The sequence below is a fragment of the Gastrolobium bilobum genome, unplaced genomic scaffold (assembly GCF_033153095.1).
Source record: "Gastrolobium bilobum isolate Gb01-03AN ecotype WA unplaced genomic scaffold, APGP_CSIRO_Gbil_v1 utg17648, whole genome shotgun sequence".
Classification (NCBI taxonomy): Eukaryota; Viridiplantae; Streptophyta; class Magnoliopsida; order Fabales; family Fabaceae; genus Gastrolobium; species Gastrolobium bilobum.
This window is the reverse complement of record NW_026898409.1, coordinates 17,980-36,770: the sequence shown is the minus strand read 5'-3', so window position 1 is coordinate 36,770 and position 18,791 is coordinate 17,980. Positions and strand designations below refer to the sequence as shown.

The following is an 18,791-nucleotide window of genomic DNA, read 5'->3' as shown; positions in this document are numbered from 1 at the left end:
TAGTTAAGCATGTGTAATGTTAATTCCGCGTATAGATTTCAGTTATGATCACATTTTATATCATTACGTTTTATATTATTTTCAAATGCTTACGTAATGAAAAGGAAAAAAAAAGTATACTCGTATTTTTAAATAAACTGCTGTGATTGAACTGCACTTAATATCATAATCAATGTTAACAATACCGGTACGTAATGGGCTGTTACATCGAGCGTGCTAATGGGCGCTCGAGCGTGCTCCTCGAGTCTGAATTTGTGTATTCTTGGGCGCTTGAGCGTGCATGTGTGCGCTTGAGCGTCCTGATGTGCCCAGTTTGGCTGTTTTTCCTGTTTCCAAACGCTCAAGCGTCCTTTTGTGCGTTTGAGCGTGCTTTCTTGGACCTTGAATTGTAATATTTTGGTTTTCTTTGGTCCATATTGAGCTGCTACTTCTTCGTCATGATTTCTTTAGCACTTTTAGCACCATTTCTTGTGGTTTTACCTTCAAAATGCAAATATCAAAACGTCAGCTCAATTTCCTATCTTATGCTTTATATGTCGTAAAACCTTGAATTCCATGCATTCTACTACATAACTATTGTATAATTTAGCCTAAAAACATGGTAAACCAAAGGTTTATGAAACATTCCCAGATTTGAATATTGATGTCCTTAACAATCAATCAGAATAAAACTAAGGGATTAGGGAGTAGGAATCTCAGAAGCATGGAATTTGACAAGAAGGATTTATCAGAGACATGATTACAGAGCATTCAGACTCTAAAAATTAATGCATCAATCAACAAGATTCATAATTCATCAATTAAAAGCTGCAACAAAATTTCTTAAGATCAAGAATAAAGAGAATTTACTGAAACACTCCCTCACTAGGAATTCATTTCATTCACACTCAACTGTTTAGAGGGTTGGTGTTTCACTCGTTTCCCACTGAATCAACACTACCATATGCTTGATTATATTCTCGCTCTCCATAGTATTGTGACATATCTCATAGATCAAGAGGTCTTTCTTAGGGTTATAACTTGGGCTGGCTGAAGGAAGGAAAATTTTGAGAAGGAGCTGCAAGATTAAAATTCAGATTTCGAAGAGGAACTTATGCACTTGTTTACTTTTTGTAAACACTTTCTTTCTTCTTTTCGGTCCATTCTTTTTCTTTTTCTTTACAACTTTCTCTTGTTTGTCATTCTCTTCCTCAGAACAATCTTTCTTTCTTTCTTTTCACTTTGCTTCCTGAGGATTTTTCCTTTTCTTTATTTCTTTCTTTCTCATTCCACTCAACCTTACTTCCTTGGCTTTTGCCTTTTTCCCTGTTCTTCCACAATTTATATCATTAACAACTAACACCTTTTTCTCAATTTAATCTAAAATTTCAATCTCAATTAAGGTGAGGAGAGTATGTGGAAAGTGGCTTAATCATCTTTATGGGTTTTCAAAGAATAAACAGGCCTAGGCTCAAAGGGGTTAAACTAAGGAATATCAGCAAGGGTTGGCTATTTGGCCATCTAGTTTAAAGGAAGAACATGCCCCAATCATATCTATAAAATATATCACATACTAATTCAAACAAGAAACAAAGAAAGTTCTAGAGTCTTTCATACAGTGGGATGCACACTCAATAAAAGTTTTCTATATAGGCTCAAAACCTCACGGCTATGAATGCACAATAATTCCCCTATTCTTTATCTTAAAAAAATTCATCACTATAGAGAGAATATTCAATGAATTATGAAAATCATTACATTGATGCTCATTATGAAAATATTCAAGTGCATCATCATGCTCTGAATCAATTATTGATAAAAAATTTCCGCCATTTTTCCATTAAAAACACTGAGAAAACTTTAAAAATTTCAAAATTTTCGCAAAACAGTGGCTTGGGGTTTTCAAAACAAACTAAAAATTAAAAATTAAAAATTAAATTCAAAAGGAATTAAGCTAAAGAAAAGGAGAAAGGATTTGAGATAGTTCCCTGTTTTAGTCGGATATTCTGTGTGTGCTCATGAAATTCCTCCATCTTACTCAATTGTGCTTAGATGAATTGCGCGTTCCCCATTCCCAGATTTAAATGTTGCTGTCCTCAGCAATAGATTTAAATCTACAAAAGAAAACGCGTCAAGAAATAAAACAACCAGTCGCTCTCTTGTTGTTTGTTCCATTTTCTTCACCTGTAAAATTCACTCAATGATAGCCATTAGTCTCAACACCTTCTCCTATCTTTTTGTATTTTTCTTAATTGAAAAAAAATTAATTAAAACTTAAAAATAGTAAAATGGTGGGTTGCCTCCCCCTAGCGCTTGTTTTACGTCACGAGCCTGACGTACCTGATCTACTTCATAGTGGCTCAAAGTAGATCTTGGTGATGACCAAGCTCCATCATTCAGAAATTGTATCCTACCATAGTGCTCTTCTGCATATGGATGAGGTAAAGTAGTCTCGGGACTTTTGAATTTGGTATTCATATGCTTTCCCTTGCTCCTCGGCTTTTCCATCTTAACTTTTGGCTTACTTTCTTGAGAAGACTCCTCATTGTGTTCTTCTTCACCTTTCTTTTCACTAATAAAGTAGACTTGATCTTTCGGTTGAGCAACGGATGAGGGGACTTCTTTGTCAAAGAACTTGAAAGTTTCCTACTCTCCGTCTACCCGTAATATCAGCTCGCCCTTAAGTACATCAATTAGTGCTCCTGAAGTTGCCAAGAAGGGTCTTCCGAAGATCATTGGAATTGTGGCATCTTCCTCAATGTCTAGGATGACAAAATCAACATGAATGATGAACTTGTCAATCTGAACCAATATATATTCAATGATGCCATAAGCTTGCTTTGAAGAGCGGTCAACCAATTGCACTATCGTCTTTGTGGGCTTCACTTCAGTAATCCCCAGCTTCTTCATCATGGAGAGTGGAATGACATTGATGCTAGCTCCAAGATCACATAAAACATTGTCCACTTCCACTTTGCCTATAGTGCATGGAATGCTGAAGCTCCCTGGATCCTTGACTTTAGTAGGTAACTTCTTTTGGATGATAGCATTACATTCCTCCGTCAGATTCACCATCTCACATTCCTGCAACTTACGCTTCCTTGATAATAGATCCTTCATGAACCTTGCACAGTTGGGCATGTTCTCTAAAGCTTCAGCAAAAGGAATATTGATCTACAACCTCTGGAATATGTCTAGAAACTTTGAATACTGCTGCTTCTGAGTATCTTTCTTTAATCTCTGAGGATATGGGATTCGAGCATATGGGGAGAGATCCAATGGATTGTTCTGTCTTTCAAGAGCTTTCTTCTTCTCCCACTCGAATAGTTTCTTTTCAGCATTTTCAGGATTGCTTTCGTCAACTTCAATTGTATCATTTTCCTTTTCTTCTTCAACTGATGCTTCTCCATCCTTCTTCTTTTCTTCGGGATGTTCTTCTAAATGCTGAATCATTGTCCCACTCCTAGTGGTGATAGCATTGCAATACTCCCTTGGATTGACAACTGTGTTGCTTAGAAAAGTACCCGGAGCTCTCTCAGAAAATTACTTCGACAACTGGCCAATCTGAATTTCCAGATTTCTTATGGAAGCTTCTTGATTCCGGTGTGCTGCTCTAGTCTCTTGCATGAAAGCAGATGTGTCCTCTCTGAAAGCATTTGCACCTTGAACATAATCAGAAGTGGTCTTGCGTAACTGTGCAAAAGCTTTCTCCCACTCAGAAGTGTTACTTTGTTGTAGGGTATCTGGTTGCACTGGAAGGGGAGGATTGAACTGATGATTGGATTTGTGACTCAACCCTGGATGTTGATTCTGATTCTTCTGATCATACCAGAGTCCATTGACTTCTGCTGGTGGCTTTTCAGTTGTTCTCATGTAGTCACAATCTTCAGTTGCATGAGCCTCTACACAAATACCACATTTAATATTAGAATTATTATCAGAAGAAACTTGAGAAGAATGAATTTTTTTTGTAAGAGCATCTAATTGTTCTTGTTGTTTCTTGTGCTTTTGCAGCATTTGTTCATTTTGGGCTAAGAGCGCATCATAGCCTTTGAGCTTCATAATTCCTGCTCTTCTTGGTGCAACTGGGGCAGGAGCATTGTCAATTTCTTGAGACGCTAAAGATTCCAACAACTCTAGCGCTTCCTCTGGAGTTTTTATTTTCAGTGATCCTCCTGCAGCAGCATTCACCAGTGTTCTTGTGCTGGATGTCATCCCTTGGAAAAAGATTCTTGCCTTCTCCCATGCTTCAATTCCATGTTGAGGACACTTCCTAAGTGATCCTTTGAATCGTTCCCAGGCCTCGTACAAAGATTCGCTTTCTTTTTGTTCAAAAGCTGTGATCTCCTCCTTGAGTCTTGCCATTTTTGAAGCTGAGAAAAATCTAGCCAAGAATTTTCTTGCTAAGTCATCCCAATTGGTTACGCTTCCTTCAGGTAGAGACTGCAGCCAATCTCTTGCTTTATCCTTCAGTGAGCATGGAAATAGCCTGAGTAAGATAGCATCACGAGGAACTCCATTTACTTTTAATGTATCACAGTAAAGTAAGAAGTTATCGAGATGACTATAGGGGTTCTCTGTGCTTCCTTCAGCGAATTGTTCTTTTTGAATCAGTTGTAGCAGTGCCGGCTTCAGTTCAAAGTTGTTAGCCTCTATGTTTGGTCTAACAATGCTTGTTGTCTGTGGGACTCGAGCTGGGGTCATGTAATCCCCCAACGTCCTTGGAGCGAGTTGATTATTTTCTGCCATAGGTTCCTCCTTTGGTTCCGTCAAAGTTGATGCCTTTGTTTCCTTCGCTTTCTTTGCTTTTGCGTTTTTCCTAAGTTTCCTTTCTGTCTTTTCTATCTCAGGATCAAACTGCAAGATTCGCGGGTTTAGGGTACCTCGCATAAACTAAGATTGAAAAGATGTGTAGAAAAATAAAAAAAAGACAAAACAGAAAAACAGAAAAAATAAAAAATAAAAAATAAAAAAACAAAGAATGCAGAAAAATAAATATGCAGAAAATTGATGCAGATTTTTAATGCAAAAAAATATTTTTGAAGAATGTATAAAGTGCATAAAATTAAAACGTCCAATCTAAAAGTTAATTAGTTACTTCTAATGTTGAAGAATTTGATCCCCAGTAACTGCGCCAAAAACTTGTTGCGACTCGGCAAGTGCACCGGTCGTAAAGTAATAAAGTGTACTGGAGTACGAGATCGTTCCCACGAGGATCAGAATTTTCAAGCACTAGTTCGCTAATTGCGTTTTAGTCGGACAATCAAAAGTTGGGTTTGAGAGAATGGTGATTTAAAGAATTTAAAATTAAAAACAAGTAGTAGCATGAAATGAAGAAAATTCAGAATTTAGAGAATCCATGAAGATGATGTTTAATTAAGAATTTAAAACAAGCGTAGTTAAGGTTTCGACTTCCCCCAATATCCTCAATATGTTATGAATTAAACAGTCAATAATCCGTTTCTTAATATATTGCCAATCAATTCTATCTAAGTTAGTTACGACTCAATTCCTTGTTACCATAAATCTATGTAATCTTGAAAGAACTCTAGTTCCCCGATTATTCCCCAAGAAAACATGCATTAAGATCAAGAATTTCAAGTTTGAATAATTACCCTATGTCTATCCCTAGATCAAAAGGATTACGATAAATTATCAAGTCAGGGTTCATGCACCAACATCCCTATTGTCATACAATTCCCCAAAATCATTCTATAAGGAACAAACTCATAGAAAGCATTAAAGACAGATAATTTATTCAATTATAAAAAGAACAGGATTCAGAGACAATTTAATTCATAAACATAAAGATTCAATTGGGTTCCATCTACCCTTAACTACATAAAAAAAGACTACTCTAGCATACTGAATTGAAAAAAAATAATAAAGAAAAGAGAACCCCAAGCCTCCATTGGTGTGATGTTGACTTGGTTCCTCAGTGTTCCAGCACTCCGCAACAGGATTCCTCCTTGGAGTATGAATGAGGATGAATGAATTTCTGAATTGGTGTCTTGGTTCTGACCCCAAGCTCTTTATTTATAGCCATTGGAGGTTGTATCCTTCATTGCATCTCTTGTCGTATCCATATTAGATTTGTAATTGATTCTCCAATTGTTTCCTTTTTGCAATTAATATCTTGTGGATTGGTTGAGAGATTTGAGCTTTGAATCTTGTTATAATCTTCCTGCAATCTTATCAGGAATCAGCTTTGATATGTTCCTGTTTTAGTTCCATATCATAATTGGACAAATCTTCTTAAATCTCAACAAATCTTGGTGAATCTTTGCTGTCTGGGACGTGTTTGGGCGCTCAAGCGTGATGTTGTGCGCTTGAGCGTGCCAAATTGCTGAAATTGCTGTTGCTGTCTGCCTTGGAGCGCTCGAGCGTGCTACTGGGCGCTCGAGCGTGCTCCTCGAGTCTGAATTTGTGTATTCTTGGGCGCTTGAGCGTGCATGTGTGCGCTTGAGCGTTTTGATGTGCCCAGTTTGGCTGTTTTTCCAGCTTCCAAATGCTCGAGCGTCCTCTTGTGCGTTTGAGCGTGCTTTCCTTGACCTTGAATTGTAATATTTTGGTTTCCTTTGGTCCATATTGAGCCGCTACTTCATCGTCATGATTTCTTTAGCACTTTTAGCACCATTTCTTGTGGTTTTACCTTCAAAATGAAAATATGATCAAAACGTCATCTCAATTTCCTATCATATGCTTTATATGTCGTAAAACCTTGAATTCCATGCATTCTACTACATAACTCTTGTATAATTTAGCCTAAAAACATGGTAAACCAAAGGTTTATCAGTAATACTTTGGCAAAACTAGTTACCATGAAGTATCAAGGAAAGGGTAACATAAGGGAGTACATTATAGAGATGTCTAATCTTGCTGGAAAACTCAAGGCACTAAAGTTAAAGCTATATGATGATTTGCTCATGCACTTGGTTCTTATATCTCTTCTTGCACAATACAATTAGTTTGTTGTGAGATATATCACTCAAAGGGACAAATGAACTCTTAATGAGCTCATTTCTTATTGTGTGCAAGAAGAGGAAAGGCTTAAGCGAGAGAAGATTGATAGTTCTCACTTGGCATCAACCTCTCAAAATAAGAGAAAGAAGAGAGTTAAGGAAACTGCGAATGAAGCACCCATGCAAAAGAAACAAAAAAAGAAGGATCAAGAAAATACTTGCTACTTTTGCAAGAAAAGTGGACACATGAAGAAAGAGTGCTCCAAATATAAGGCATGACATAAAAATAAGGGTATGAATCTCACTTTGGTTTGTTCTAAAATTAATTTAGCTTCTGTACCTACGGATACTTGGTGGGTAGATTTTGGTGCTACTACTCACATAAGTATGTCTATGCAGGGTTGCCTATGGAGCCGATCGCCAAGTGATGTTGAAGAAACTTCTTTGTGGGTGATGGCAAGAAAGTTTTAGTTTAAGCTATTGAGAATTTTAGATTAATGTTAAAGACTGGTATTTATTTGGATTTGAATGAGACTTTTGTTGCACGGTCATTTAGGTGAAATTTAATTTATATTTCCAGTTTGGACAAATCTGGTTACTCTTGTTCTAATAAAGTCATGATTCAAATATTGTTGGTAATGGTTCTTTAATTGATAATCTTTATATGATTGATACTATAACTATTGACAAAGAGGCAATGCAATCTAATGCAAGAGGATTTATGCTACTCTTTGGCATAGGCAGTTAGGATATATCTCTAAATAGAGAATTTAAAGGCTTATGAGTGATGGAATTCTTGATCTCTTGAACTTGGATGATTTTCAAGTGTGCATTGAATATATTAAGGGGAAACATATAAACATAAAGAAGGTAGGTTCAAAAATATATAAAGATGTCTTAAAACTAACTCATATGGATATCTGTGGAGCATTCCCTACAGCATTATTGGGTCCTCTTGCAGTCTATCGAGAAAAACGCATTCGTTCATAAGATTATAACTTTTGGTCCTTTTTACAATCAGTTAGAGGAAACATATTTGTTCCCTAAAATGAAGACCACTTAGCGTAATTGCATGCATCAAGTAATAAAAGGGAGTGTTTAAGTCCCAGATTATCGTTCCCCGGAGAAAGTATTGTTAACTAATATTTTAAGTTGTGTTAAAGAGTGAAAAGAATAAGTTAACAGTATTGAACTGTCATGGTTGACGTTCCCAAGTATCCCAAGGGTGTTCCCTTGTGACAAATGGTTCAACTAATCTACTATTAAACCAATTGAAATCTTGGCTCGAGACTTTTCCCAATGAATTTGTTTAGGTCTCTATAATGCCAACTCTAATTTCTCAGTGTTAATATATGGGTGTCCTAGAGACAATCTTTTTGATTAAATAAGGACATAAGATGTGGACCTTTTTGTCGCAAATAAATAATAAGCACTCTTTATCCTGTTTCATATTTTGTCTCCATATTATTGTTACTATATTATGAATAAACTGGATAAACTCCTTGGAATAGAACAGGTATTTCTTGAGTATCTGTGATGAGATCACGATTATGAGGATTCAAGAATTCCGCACGTTTATTCCTAATTCTATGTTCCTAGTCTAGAGATACTGAGAATGGGGATCAATGATCTCGGGTAAGACTAGCACGACTTATCTACTTGTATTTGGATACAAGGTAAAGACCTCATCTGCTACAGATATGGAGATGTCTTAGCTAAAGTCGTGGGTGGACCTATAAGGGTATAGCTCACACTGAACAGACCTACAAAGAGACTCTATGAGGAAATCTCACAGAGAGTATCATTAGAGTAGTCTCTTTATATTTGGGTATGTCTTTCCTTAGACCAGAAGTTATTACCTAGATTGTGTTCTAGAAGGCACGCTTTGACTGTATACTTCGTCTGCCTGAAACATGGAGACTCATAGGTACACTGTTGGGCTTGTCCTGAAAGAGCACAGGGCTAGGGTGATAAGCTGAAGGAATTTGTCAAATCTCTGTGAGAGATTAGGTTATCTGTAAACCGGAGAAATCAGGATGACATTTACAAGGACTCGAGAATGTATGTATAGAAAAAGAGATCATGAGATGATCTGCCGTTAGAGTCAGTAAATTGAAGATTCCCTATTTCGAATAAAGCTTACCCTAAACCGCAAGGGTTAATACGTTTCCTTACCCTAGGTTTAATGGGAAGGTAACCGAGACAAAAGGAAATACATACGGCAACCAAATATGTGTAATAGGATGATTATGTCATTAACCTAACTAGCTGTGGAGCAACAAAGCATTGCTAGTGCTCTGTGCTGTCATTAGATGGGTTGTGGGCTTGTTGGGCCCAAGCCCATTTATGTCAGTGGCTATGTTGGGCCTAATGGGTCACACACTAACACCTTATTGTCATGATAATATAGCATTAAAGTTATTAGGCCTAATAATGGTTGTTAGCCCAAGAAGAAGTTTGGAAGCCCACCAAAAGGGAAAAGGGCGCATGGATCATGTAATGGGTTTGGATGGTCCAAGACATTACTAATTAATTTAATTAGTTAAATTAATTATCAAATATTTAAATTTTGAATTTTGAATTTAAAATTTGAATTTTGAAATTTGAATTTTGAATTTGAATTTTGAAAATCGAATTTTGAATTTGGAATTTGGAATTTGAAATTTGAAATTTGAATTTTGAATTTTGAATTTGAATTTGAATTTTGAAATTTGAAATTTGAATTTAGAATTTAAATTTAGAATTTGAATTTAGAATTTAAATGTTTGAACGTTTGAATTTAAATGTTTGAATTTGAATTTGAATTGGCTATGAAAAGTTGTTTCATAACAAAAGGATAAGGTAAGATCTTGTTGGAACAAATCCCAAGTATCAAGAGGAGATCTTTGAGCATCATCCAAGGCTGATTTGGGGCGCTGATTTTGGGGTCTTGTGATGGTCATAGGATCAACCAAATGAGCTCCAATCAAATTTGGTTTGTTGAGAGAATAAGTGAGTGAGTTGGTTCAAGTTTGAATGCAACTGCTCAACGTATCTGGACTGTTTTGAGGCTGAATGGGGCGCACCATATGGCTGGCCATATGATGGTTCTTAAGTCAGATTTTTGTTGAGATATGCACTTGATATCATGAGGATATGATAGGAGGTTGTTGGCAAGATTTGATTTGCAACAACTCCACTCATTCCTCTCCTAGTGTGCACTACATAGGGCTGATTTTTGAGTGAAGAAATCATTTTTTTATTCACTCATTCTCTCAACTCCTTTGGTCATCCTTTTGTGAGGTTTTTCTTAAGAGAGTTTTGAAAACTACCTAGCACTTTCTAAGTGAATTCCATGCGCCACTTTTGTGTTTTTTCTTGCTGAAAATTCACTCAACTAAACACCTTGAAACCTTGCCTCCTACCTCTCCATAAGGAACGCCTAGCTTGCCTCCCTTGGTGTTCGTTGGTGGCCTTGAAGAAGGGTTCTTCCGTCTTGACAAAGGGTGGTGTGGATCAACATTAGAGGGCTTGTATCTTCAAGCCTCACCTTGATCATCTTCAAGTTTTGGAAAGCAAACAAGGTAACATCCATGTCCTAAAACATGTTTCTTGATATGGTATGTGTAATTCCGCTTTGAAAATTTTGTTTTCATCCTCACATGCCTACGGTCTTCAAGGCCATTTTTCTTTCAAGTGGTATCAGGGCCCGGTCGCTTTACCATCGGCGGGTAATGGTGCTTTGTTTGTAAAAACTTGTTCTTTACGATAAAAAATTCTTTAAAGAATTAAAGCATGAATCATAACATATGGATTTTGAAATACTATGCTTTAAATTGTTAAAGTTTTTATTTTGTGAACATGATAATGTGATTGCTATGTTCATATATCTGTATGTGTTCATGGTTTTGTTTCTTTTTCTTTGTGAAAGTTTTGAAAAGAAACACCTTTTTGAAAGGGATGACTCGGCTATGAGGGGTACTTTGAGTACCTTGATTGGTTTCTTATTTTTCTCTATGAATTGTTCCATGAGAATGACATGAAATTTTTGTGAATTTTTTTTATCATATATATGGATATATGATTCGGCCATACAAGGTGTGGTGTCTACATGTGTGGTTTAATTTTGTGTTCTTTGAGAAAGAGTAATCAAAATTTGAATTATATTAATTGTTATATAATTCGGCCATTAAGAAAATTTGAATCATGATTCTTGCAATGATATTTAAATTGTTAAAATGATAAGACGTATGGATGAACATGTTATATAATATTTGATATTATGTGCTTGCAAGTTATTTGAATTTTCAGGTGCAAATTGGAAGGAGATGGTCATGGTGCCCGAGTTTGAATTTCAAATTTTATATTTTAAAGTAAAGGTGTATTTTTGCTCGATTTGAATTAAAATGTAAATTTGAATTTTAAATTTTGAATATTCATTTGTCCTTCAAAGATGTTTTGGAGTTTCTTTAATTATTTTGTAATTAGAGAATTAGGCTAGTGGCGCTTAGACGACAAGGAGCCGTGGCTTGAGAAGTAAGAAGGACGAATGCACGAGCACCATGACTGTCTCAAATAAAATTGTTTTATATGCATGTATGCTTTTATGTTTTTTAAAAAAACGACTAGTATGCATGAAATTGGACAGATCGCGTTTGTATGTATTATTATGCACGTCCAATTACGACTAGTGTAATCCGATAGATGTTTGACATAGGATACGACTAGCATGATAATTATACCTATGCGTTTGATGAGACTTAATAAACCCTAGATAAAAGGAACCCTTAAAAGGAATAAAATTATTAAGCATGATTACCTCTCACCACCAATATTACTCAAACCTCCTCTAAATAGTGGTGCTCCACAACTTAGTTGGGACCCACTGTTTCGTTGAGTAAGAGTAGTATTAGAAGTGTTAGACACTTAGGGTGCTGGTTAATGCTTAACTGAGGCATAAGTTACAGGCTCAGCCGGGCTTATGTGCTTAGGGTAATAATGCTAGGTTGGTTGCATGAGATGCACCACTAAGTGACAAGGAGTTGTCAACCTAATGTTAAGAGAGGGTATGAGATATTGTTGATAAGAATCAACCCATTATTTAAATTAATCTTGCAGTCTCAGACGGGGGGTTAAAATAAATAATCGCACTCTTAATCCCACTGAGGTAAAGTCTAAAAGTAGATTAACCCTAAGTCAAATGGTAAGGGTCATTGACTTAGATAAAATAGTGGGAGGGGCAAATTATTTAAAGTCTTTAATAATTTGTAACACGACAATATATATTAATTAATCTATCTTTACATTTTCAGTTTTTAGTATGACTAATCCACTGTCACTGCGCTCAATACTCGATACGAACAAACTGACTGGTCCTAATTTTATAGACTGGTACCGAAACGTCAGAAATGTTCTGCGGGCCGAAAAAGTTGCTTATGTCCTTGATACTGCTTTACCTATTGCGCCTAAGGAAGGGGAAGCTGGGTTCGCAGAATTTGATTTCGAGGCCCACAAGCAACACATGGATGATAATGTGTTGGCTTGTTGCATCATGCTGGCATCCATGTCGCCTGAACTGCGTAAACAACACGAGCATATGGATGCCCCCTCTATTATCCTGCATCTCATGGAGTTGTATGATATTAAAGGCAGACATGAGAGGTATGAGACCTTTAACAAAGTAACAATATATAACTTATATAATCTGAAAACTCGTACAGTAGCGTGGACAAATTCTAAAAGTAAGAAGTAATCATGTTTTACTCGATGCCTTCCTGAACAAAATATATATATATATATATATATATATATATATATATATATATATATATATATATATATATATAAAGCACTTCGACCAACGTGAAAGCCCTACATTGGGTAAACAATGACCAAATTCAAAGTGTTGAAATTTCATATGGAGTCACGCAAATCGATGCACCCGAATCATAAAAAGACAAAACAAAAAGCCATCTACAGTGGAAGAGCGCACAATATACGAATGTTTTCTTAAAATTAACATGGGTTCTGAATCAACAGTAACATATAACAAATATTACACTAAGAATTATGGATTTACAAAGAGATAATTAAGTTTACCTTGATTCCTTTTAGAACAGAAAAATAAAGGCTTGAGAGGTTTAGAAAGCACCCAAATCTTCAACAATAGGTTCTCCTTCAACACAACTAAAGCTTCAATGGATGGGTGGTGTTTCAATGGAAGAGAGGAAGAAGAAAAAAAATGGAAACTTTAGAGAAGAAGGCTAGGACTCCAAGAAACTCTAAAGAGAAGCCACACTCAGCCGCTGAGTTTTTTTTCCAAAAACACACCTAGGGTTTTGTGCCCAACTATTGTATTTATAGGCCACTTAAGGGTTAAAACACACAGTATTAGCTTTAATTGCTACGCTTAGCATTTTAATCCCAAACTTTGGATTCATAACCTACTCAATTTTACAAGAATTTTCATATTTTTATTATATTTTTCTGAGCACCTTTCCGATACGCGTTTTTCATAGCCAGTATCAGTTTCTGGCATCAGTTCTCATTATTTGGACTTGAAACTCATTTTACAAGTCCTAGATATTATTCTAGTAATTATCATGCACTTACATTAATTTTTCGGGATACTTTTTCGGTACGCATTTATACCGACTAGCAGAACCGATATCTGCACTTTTCTTCCGAAAAGCGACTTTCAGCATTCTTAACCACTTACCATAATTATTAAAGCCTCTTAATAATTATTAGGGTCAATTATGGAATCATTTCCTATTTTCACATAATTAATTAATTAAATACCTTAATTAACGGTGCAGGTTCTTACATTCACCCCACCTTTTTAGGATTTTGACCTCAAAATCAGAAACATACCTGGTCGAAACTCGGGGTACTGCCGGAGAAGCTCGTCCTCACGCTCCCAAGTACATTCCTCAGGAGTTCTTCCGATCCATTGCACCTTGACCATTGGAATGATCTTGCTCCTCAGCTGCTTCTCGCCACGATCGAGAATTCTGAGTGGTCCGACGGGAGTTTTCAGGTTCTCCCGAACCTCCACATCATCCGGTTGCACCACGTGCGAAGGATCTGCTGTGTACTTCCGAAGCTGAGACACGTGAGACACGTCGTGGATGTTAGCCAGGTTCGGAGGCAAGGCAAGCCGGTAGGCAACAGGTCCTACTCTACCAAGGATCTGGTATGGCCCACTATATCGCGGGCTCAGCTTCCTCACTCTGAGTGCCCGACCAACACCGGTGACAGGTGAAAGACTCACAAACACGTGCTCACCCTCACTGAACTCCAGCGGACGATGCTTGACATCATAGTAGCTCTTCTGGCGATTCTGCGCCTGCTTCAACTTTTCACGGATCATCTGGATCTGCAAGGTGGTATCTTGGACAAAGTCCAAGCCAAAAAGCTCCTTGTCCCCAACCTCAGACCAACAAGTAGGAGTCCGACACCTCCTACCGTACAATGCTTCGTAGGGCGCCATGCCCAAGCTAGCATGAAAGCTGTTGTTGTAAGAAAACTCAACCAACGGAAGGTACCTATCCCATGCCGAGCCCTACTCCAACGTGCAAGCTCGCAACATGTCCTCCAAGGTCTGGATGGTCCTCTCAGTCTGTCCATCAGTCTGAGGGTGATAGGCGGTACTCAATCTCAACTGCGTACCAAAAGCCTCCTGCAGCGCCTCCCAGAACCGAGATGTGAACTTCGGGTCCCTATCACTAATGATACTCTCGGGCACCCCGTGAAGCCTCACAATCTCGCAGACATAAATCTTGGCTAACTGCTCTGTAGTGAAGCTCACCTTCACTGGAAGAAAATGGGCAGACTTCGTCAGTCTGTCCACAACGACCCAAATAGAGTCACAACTCGCCCGAGTCTTCGGCAATCCCACCACGAAATCCATGAAAATACCTTCCCACTTCAACTGTGGTACTTCAAGAGGTTGAAGTTCACCAGACGGTCTCTGATGCTCAATCTTCACCTTCTGGCAAACCAAACACTTAGACACAAAGATAACAACATCTTTCTTCATGCCCGGCCACCAGAAGTTCTTCTTCAAGTCTTGATACATCTTAGTAGCACCAGGGTGGATAGAAAACTGCCCCTTATGGCCTTCTGCCATAACCTCCTCTGTCAACGGGCCTCGAGGAACTACAATCCTCTGATAAAACAAAAGCAATCCATCATCATTCCAAGACACACCGTCTTGGTTCTTCACATAATTCAGACACTCTCTCTGAACTTGTGCCTCTTTAATCTTTTCAAGCAGCTCGTTCACAACATCAGATGCTTCCAACTCGATAAGTACACTCTCACACGGAGCGGTCACTGTCAAGTTGCGGAACTTCTCAACCACATCGAAGTTACCAAGTAACAAACTAGATGAACTACTGGATTTCCGACTCAAAGCATCAGCTACCACATTGGCCTTGCCAGGATGATACCTTAGCTCGAAGTCGTAGTCCTTTATGAACTCCATCCATCTCCTCTGCCTCATGTTCAACTCCTTCTGGTCGAACAGGTACTTCAAACTCTTGTGATCACTGAACACCACAAACCTCAAATCAAAAAGATAATGCCTCCAAATCTTGAAAGCAAACACAATAGCAGCCAACTCCAAGTCATGAGTAGGGTAGTTCTCCTCATGAGGTTTCAACTGCCTCGAAGCATAGGCGATCACTTTGCCTAACTGCATCAACACACAACCTAGCCCCTTCCCGGAGGCGTCGGTGTAAAGCTCAATCTCAAGCGCAGGATCAGGAAGGACCAACACAGGAGCAGTAGTCAGTCTCTCCTTCAACTCCTGAAAACAGACCTCACACTCGTGAGTCCACACAAATGGAGTCTCCTTCCGAGTAAGGCGAGTCAATGGCAAAACCATGGTGGAGAATCCCTTGATGAACCTCCGATAGTAACCTGCCAAACCCAGAAAGCTCCTCACTTCCGTAACTGTCTTGGGTCTCTCCCAATCCAGTACGGTCTCAATCTTGTTCGGATCCACTGCAACTCCCTCAGCAGAAATAATATGCCCAAGAAACTTCACAGACTTGAGCCAAAACTCACACTTTGAAGACTTTGCATACAGCTTCTTCTCCTTCAGCACTTGCAGAACAGTTCTCAAATGCTCCACATGCTCCTCCTCCGTCTTGGAGTAAATCAAAATATCGTCAATGAAGGCGATCACAAACTGATCCAGGTACGGCTGGAAAATCCTGTTCATGTAATCCATGAACACAGCAGGTGCATTGGTGAGACCGAACGGAATCACCAAGTACTCAAAATGACCATATCTCGAGCGAAACGCGGTCTTAGGGACATCCTCCGGCTTCACCCGAATCTGATGGTATCCGGACCGGAGATCAATCTTGGAATACACACAAGCACCCCTGAGCTGATCCAACAGATCATCAATCCGAGGAAGTGGATACTTGTTCTTGATTGTCACCTTGTTCAGCTGCCTGTAGTCGGTGCACAATCGCATTGTCCCGTCCTTCTTCTTCACAAAGATAACCGGTGCTCCCCAAGGAGACACACTCGGTCTAATGAAATCTTTCGCTAAAAGATCCTCAATATGCTTCTTCAGCTCTGCCAACTCCGGTGGCGACATCCGGTATGGAGCTAAAGAAATCGGCCCCACACCAGGCAATAGATCTATGGAGAACTCTATCTCCCTCTATGGCGGAAACTCAAGAATATCCTCAGGAAACACCTCGAGGAATTCCCTCACCACAGGAATGCCGGTGATGTCCTCCTGTGTACCACTCACCAAACCTCCCAACATGACATAACCAAATGCCCCTGCTCTCAAGGCTCTCCTAGCCTGCAGCAACGAAATGTACGGCAAGGAACTGGCTGTGGAATCACACGGAGACAACACTACGCGCTTGGCACAACAGTCAATCATCACACAATTTCTGGACAGCCAATCCATGCCCAGAATAACCTCCAAGTTGGCCATCGGCAATCCTATCAGATCCACCGAGAACTCACGGCCATCCCACTGAAACGCCACATCGCGATGAACAGTGGTAGCATCACATCTTTCTCCGGTGGCGGTAGTCACCCGCATCGGTGGAGAAAGCACATCACTGGGCAACTCAAGCCCCACAGCAATCGGGGTAGCAACAAAAGAATGCGTAGCCCCAGAGTCAAACAACACATCAACAGCTGATGAACCAATCGTAACAGTACCTCTGACAAGGTTCGGAGCTCGATCCGACCGCTGACGATCTAGAGTATAAACTCTCCCAGAAGATGGTGGCACTGCCGGTGCTGAAGTATGTGGAAGGGGAACCATCTGAAGTGGCACTGCCTGTACTGCAGTAGCCCTCGTCGTCGCCGACAGACAGTCTCTGGAGAAATGGCCCTCCTTGCCACACTGGAAGCAAATCAACTGGCCGGTAGAACACGGCCTAAAATGAGTCTTCCCGCATCCCGTACACCTGGGAGCAGGAGGTCTCGCTGCACTCCCCTGAGCAGAAGTCCTCTTGAACTGACTCGGCGCCTGCCGAGCTACCAACGGTTTACCCTTGCCCTTGTTTCCAAACTTACTGTCTCGCCAAGAAGTGGAACTACCAACTGCAACCTTCGTCGCCTCAGCAACCTTGGCCCTCTTGGCCTTACTCGAGCTGTAGTAATCTTCAATATCACGACACTGCTGAACCAGTGTCCCAAAATCTCTAGAAGCAGAACCAGCTAGGTAACCAGCAATATCCTCACTAAGTCCCCTGCGGAACTTAGTAGCCAGAAATGTAGGAGTAGGCCTCGCCATCCTGAAGTGTGCAAACTTCACCAACTGGTTGAACTTGGCCAGGTACTCGTCCACAGACAATGAGCCCTGAACCAATCTGTCAAACTCTCCCTGCTGCCTCTCCTGAGCGTCATATGGAAAGTACTGACCCAAGAAGAAATCCTCGAACATAGGCCAAGTCATCACATGACCCTGCATCTCGTAGACATGAGAAAGGTTTGTCCACCACTCATGGGCATCGCCCTCCAGCATGTAAGTAGCGAACATCAACTTCTGCGGATCTGTGCACTGCATGACCCGAAATATCTTGTCCAACGCCTGAAGCCAATGCGCCGCAGCAACAGGATCAAAGGATCCATCAAAGGCAGGTGGCTTATGCTTACGGAAAGCATTCAGCCGGCGATCGATCTCATCACGATCCTCAACAAAAACAGGGACGGTCTGCATGGCCCCCGTAAGATGACTGCCCTCTCCCATTTGACTCTGAGAGTCATCCTGCAGACTGGGTGGAGGTGGTGGTGGTGGTGGCGGTGGAGGTGGTGGCGGTGTAGCATGACCAACATCAGGGCCATTCCTCATCTCCTCCAACATGACTCTGAACATCGTCATGTTCGCCAGACGGTTGGCCTCCAACACGTCCTCAGTGGCCTTCCTGTTCGCCTCTCTGACGGCGTCCAGCATGGCCTGGTTTGCCATTCTCATGGCCTCCTGGTCGGCTAGTCGGGCCGCCTGCATCTCAGCCAATGCAGCCAGGACAGGATCGGGCCGATCCTCCGAAGTCTCGCGGTTTCTCCCGGGTCTTACCATGACTCTGCACAAGTTACACAAATTATGAGTTGATCAGGCCCACACAATGTGGTCACATATGCATTATCATAATAATACTCGACGGAGCAAACACACAAAACAGACACAACCAAACATCCTAACCATTGCAATACATACAGGCTTTTCCCTTGAACCGTTGCTCTGATACCATAAAATGTAACACCCCGTGTATACTCGGAATATTAACATTACATCGTATTAAGCGGTGCTTAATTAAAAATTGCGGAATATTCTTTTTCTTTTCAATTATGACGTCATTATCAATTACCAACTTGATTACTTAA

General features: G+C 39.8%; 1 protein-coding gene and 1 non-coding gene across 2 annotated transcripts; one reads left to right on the top strand and one right to left on the bottom strand.

Moving 5' to 3' along the window:
* Window positions 1-3,522: 3,522 nt before the first annotated feature.
* Window positions 3,523-4,869, bottom strand: LOC133315892 (uncharacterized). Its single transcript, XM_061517577.1, has 2 exons — window positions 4,029-4,869; window positions 3,523-3,881 (listed from the first exon to the last, which is right to left on the bottom strand). Exons 1-2 carry the CDS (start codon window positions 4,867-4,869, stop codon window positions 3,523-3,525), a joined length of 1,200 nt encoding a protein of 399 aa, XP_061373561.1.
* On the top strand, window positions 4,232-4,338 carry LOC133315921 (small nucleolar RNA R71). The gene has a single exon (XR_009752156.1). It is a non-coding gene; the product is annotated as a small nucleolar RNA R71 (small nucleolar RNA).
* Window positions 4,870-18,791: the final 13,922 nt, after the last annotated feature.

What these genes read in the sequence shown, in the direction of transcription:
- LOC133315892 (XM_061517577.1), bottom strand. Translation starts at nt 4,869, where the DNA reads ATGCGAGGTACCCTAAACCCGCGAATCTTGCAGTTTGATCCTGAGATA. An exon ending in AGGAATTATGAAGCTCAAAG is followed by an intron (nt 3,882 to 4,028) that starts GCTATGATGCGC and finishes GTATTTGTGTAG; the next exon opens with AGGCTCATGCAACTGAAGAT.